At 48.3% G+C, this 2664-nt stretch overlaps 1 protein-coding gene across 1 annotated transcript in view; it reads left to right on the top strand.

Annotated features, from left to right (window-relative positions):
• Positions 1-894: 894 nt before the first annotated feature.
• Positions 895-2664, top strand: part of CUNH12orf56 (chromosome unknown C12orf56 homolog) — a 69372-nt gene continuing 67602 nt past the window's right edge. The window contains exon 1 of the mRNA XM_011375072.2: positions 895-1696. Within this exon, the coding sequence (XP_011373374.1) occupies positions 1445-1696 (252 nt within the window). The 5' untranslated portion in view covers positions 895-1444. The remainder of the gene's footprint in view (positions 1697-2664) is intronic.

The following is a 2664-nucleotide window of genomic DNA, read 5'->3' as shown; positions in this document are numbered from 1 at the left end:
TTCTGTTAGTTTGAGGCAACAAACTTGGTCTAAGTGGCTTAGATAGGGAATAGTCTGTGTTTTAGAGGAGAAACCATACTTCTGGGGCTTACTTTTCATCCAGTTATGAAGTTTTGAAGAGTCAGTCGCTTGATCAGATTCTAAAACTTTAAATGGTAGGTCATTTAAGATTTTGTCAGCAGGTGGCACTGCTCTCCTTACCAGTCTCTCCAAGAAAAGAATACGATTTCTGTTTCTTTGCTGTTGAATCTTCAGACTTGTTTATCCACACTCAAACATTTCTCCTCAGTTTCCTTTTGTCTACAATATCTGTTTATGCGTTTTAATTTGTTTATACCCTCTTTCCACAAAAAATTTGAAATTGCTTACAACATGTAGTATACAATAGTAAAATATGAAGAAAAAGAATACAACTTGCAATAAAGAATCTTATGATTTGATTCTGAGTTGCAGGTAACTGGATTTTATATATATATATAATTTTTCCATTGCAAGGTCTTTGGGTGAATGGAGAGGGAGAATGTCATGTTTTTTCCAGGATTTGAAATTAAAATGAAAGTTCTCACCTAAGTTTCCGTTGTACTCTTCTCAGCTAACCTAATTTATAGTAAGTCATTCTTGCTCTGTCAAATCTAGGCAGTATTTTTACTACCTGCAGCCTCAAGGATGCACAACCAGCCTTACTCAACTTATAAGCTTCAATTTTTCCAGATGCAGGCCCCACCCACTAACTCGTCCTACACAGATTGTCCTCTGTCTGCAAGGCCTTGTCCTGGGCATTGGGCCCACCACAAGCATAGCCATTAGGTAGGCTTGGGTGTGCCCAAATCAATTTATGATAAAAGTCTTTTCTCTCAGAAAAGACTAGTTGGAGAAAGAAGACCTACGTTTATACTCCTTAAAATTGGCTATTCCAGGCAATGTTATCATCAAATGCCAAATCTTTGTGATGGGTCTTAATAGGGTTCGAGGATTGTTCTACCCATAAAAAGTAAATCGGTAAATTCCATCTCGTTTAAGTTTTTAACGGGAAACCAGATTAAAACTGCGGCTCCGATGCAGTTTGTAAGGAAAGGCGCGGTACGCTGGAGTGGGGGGCAAGCTGGGCGGAGGACCAGGAAAACCCCTCAGTAGCAGCCACGCAGCTCCGGTGTACTTAACGGTGATTACCCTGAAGGACCAGCGTCTCGCCCCGCCCACTGTTGTTGAAGGTTGGGACGACGATTGCCGGGCAGGGCCCGGCGGGGGTACTTCAGAGAGCCAGCTCCTAGAGTTCCGCTGGGCTTCGAAGTTGGGGGCCCGGCTCCCCGCGCCCGCGAGAGGTGGCAGCGGCGGGGCGGGCGGCTTTGTGGCGCGCGCGGGTTCCACCAAGGGCGGCGCGGAGGCGGGACCGGACAGAGGCATCCACCGCCCCCGGCACTCGGCCCAGCAGCCGGCGCCCCGCATGGCCAGCCCTGCGGGATCCGGCTTCCCGGCGCGCACCAACAGCCGCCTGGACGCGTTCTTGCGGAGGCATCTGGCGCCCGAGGTCTACGACGCCATCCGTGCCTACGAATCGTGCATCGTGGTATCGGACTCCGAGAAGCACACCTTAAAGTACGTGGTCCTCAGCGACCGGCTCATCTACCTGACCGAGAACCCGCCCAAGTCCATCCGGCGAGTCGTGGCGCTGCGGGATGTCCTGGCCATTGACCTGGTGAGGAGAGCGGGCGGGCAGGTGGGCTCGCGAGAACCCCCTTCTTGGGCACCCTAATCCCAGACATCCTGCACGCGGGAAGGAGGAGGAAGACCTTCCCCTTCCCTCTGTGGACTCCCGTACTCTCTTTAATTTACTTCAGTATTAGCACCCACTTAGGGAAACCGTGGATTGCTGTACGCACTCAGAATAACGATGCCTTGCCGGTTCTCACCGTGTGTGCCTACCAGTCATCCCCCGTCCCCTCAAATCCTATCAAAAGTATATTTTAAAGTCATTCCTTCGTTCATTAAGCGCCTAGGCAGTGCCAGGCTCTGTGCTAGACACTAACGATGCAAAAATGAAACAGGGCTCCCTCCTAGAAGCTGCAGTGGGCGCCGACAGAATGCCAACACCAATGCAAATAAATAAATGCCATGTGATATGCGCTATTATGCTTTGTTTACTTTTTTATCTCCAGCGCTTAGAGCATATTAGGTGCTCTAATATGAATAAGTGAATGAATGAATGCATTGATAAGATGAGCAGAGGATGTCTGGCAATCTCTGGCAGGTCTCTTGATCGAAACTGGGCTCCGGCTATGCTGGAAAACCTTCCTGGAAGGACTGTCATCAGAGCGGAGCCTTGAAGGAGATAAAGTCTGGCACAGCCACGCCTCATCCCAGTTTTTAGTGTGCTGCTATTATATCCCTTTCCTCCAAAAATAGATTTACCTTATAAACCAGCATCAGATTGCAAGCAGTCTCCTCTCCAATTACCATTTTTCTCCCCTTTGGCTCCCTTTGCCTAAGCTGCTCTCCAGGTGTGTTCTTCCTTTTTCCATTGGGGACAGGTGTCTAGCCTTTTTTCTTTTTCCCTTGTCTGAGTCTGAATCCCCCAAGGGAGAGGTGGCGGGACTCTTGATGGAGCTGTTTTGCCAAGAGAATTGTAGCTTGTTTGGAACATATCTGTATGAAAAGAATAAAATT

This window comes from Pteropus vampyrus, unplaced genomic scaffold (genome assembly GCF_000151845.1).
Source record: "Pteropus vampyrus isolate Shadow unplaced genomic scaffold, Pvam_2.0 Scaffold9, whole genome shotgun sequence".
Lineage (NCBI taxonomy): Eukaryota > Metazoa > Chordata > Mammalia > Chiroptera > Pteropodidae > Pteropus > Pteropus vampyrus.
Note: the sequence above shows the minus strand (reverse complement) of the source record. Positions and strands in the feature narration are given on the sequence as shown.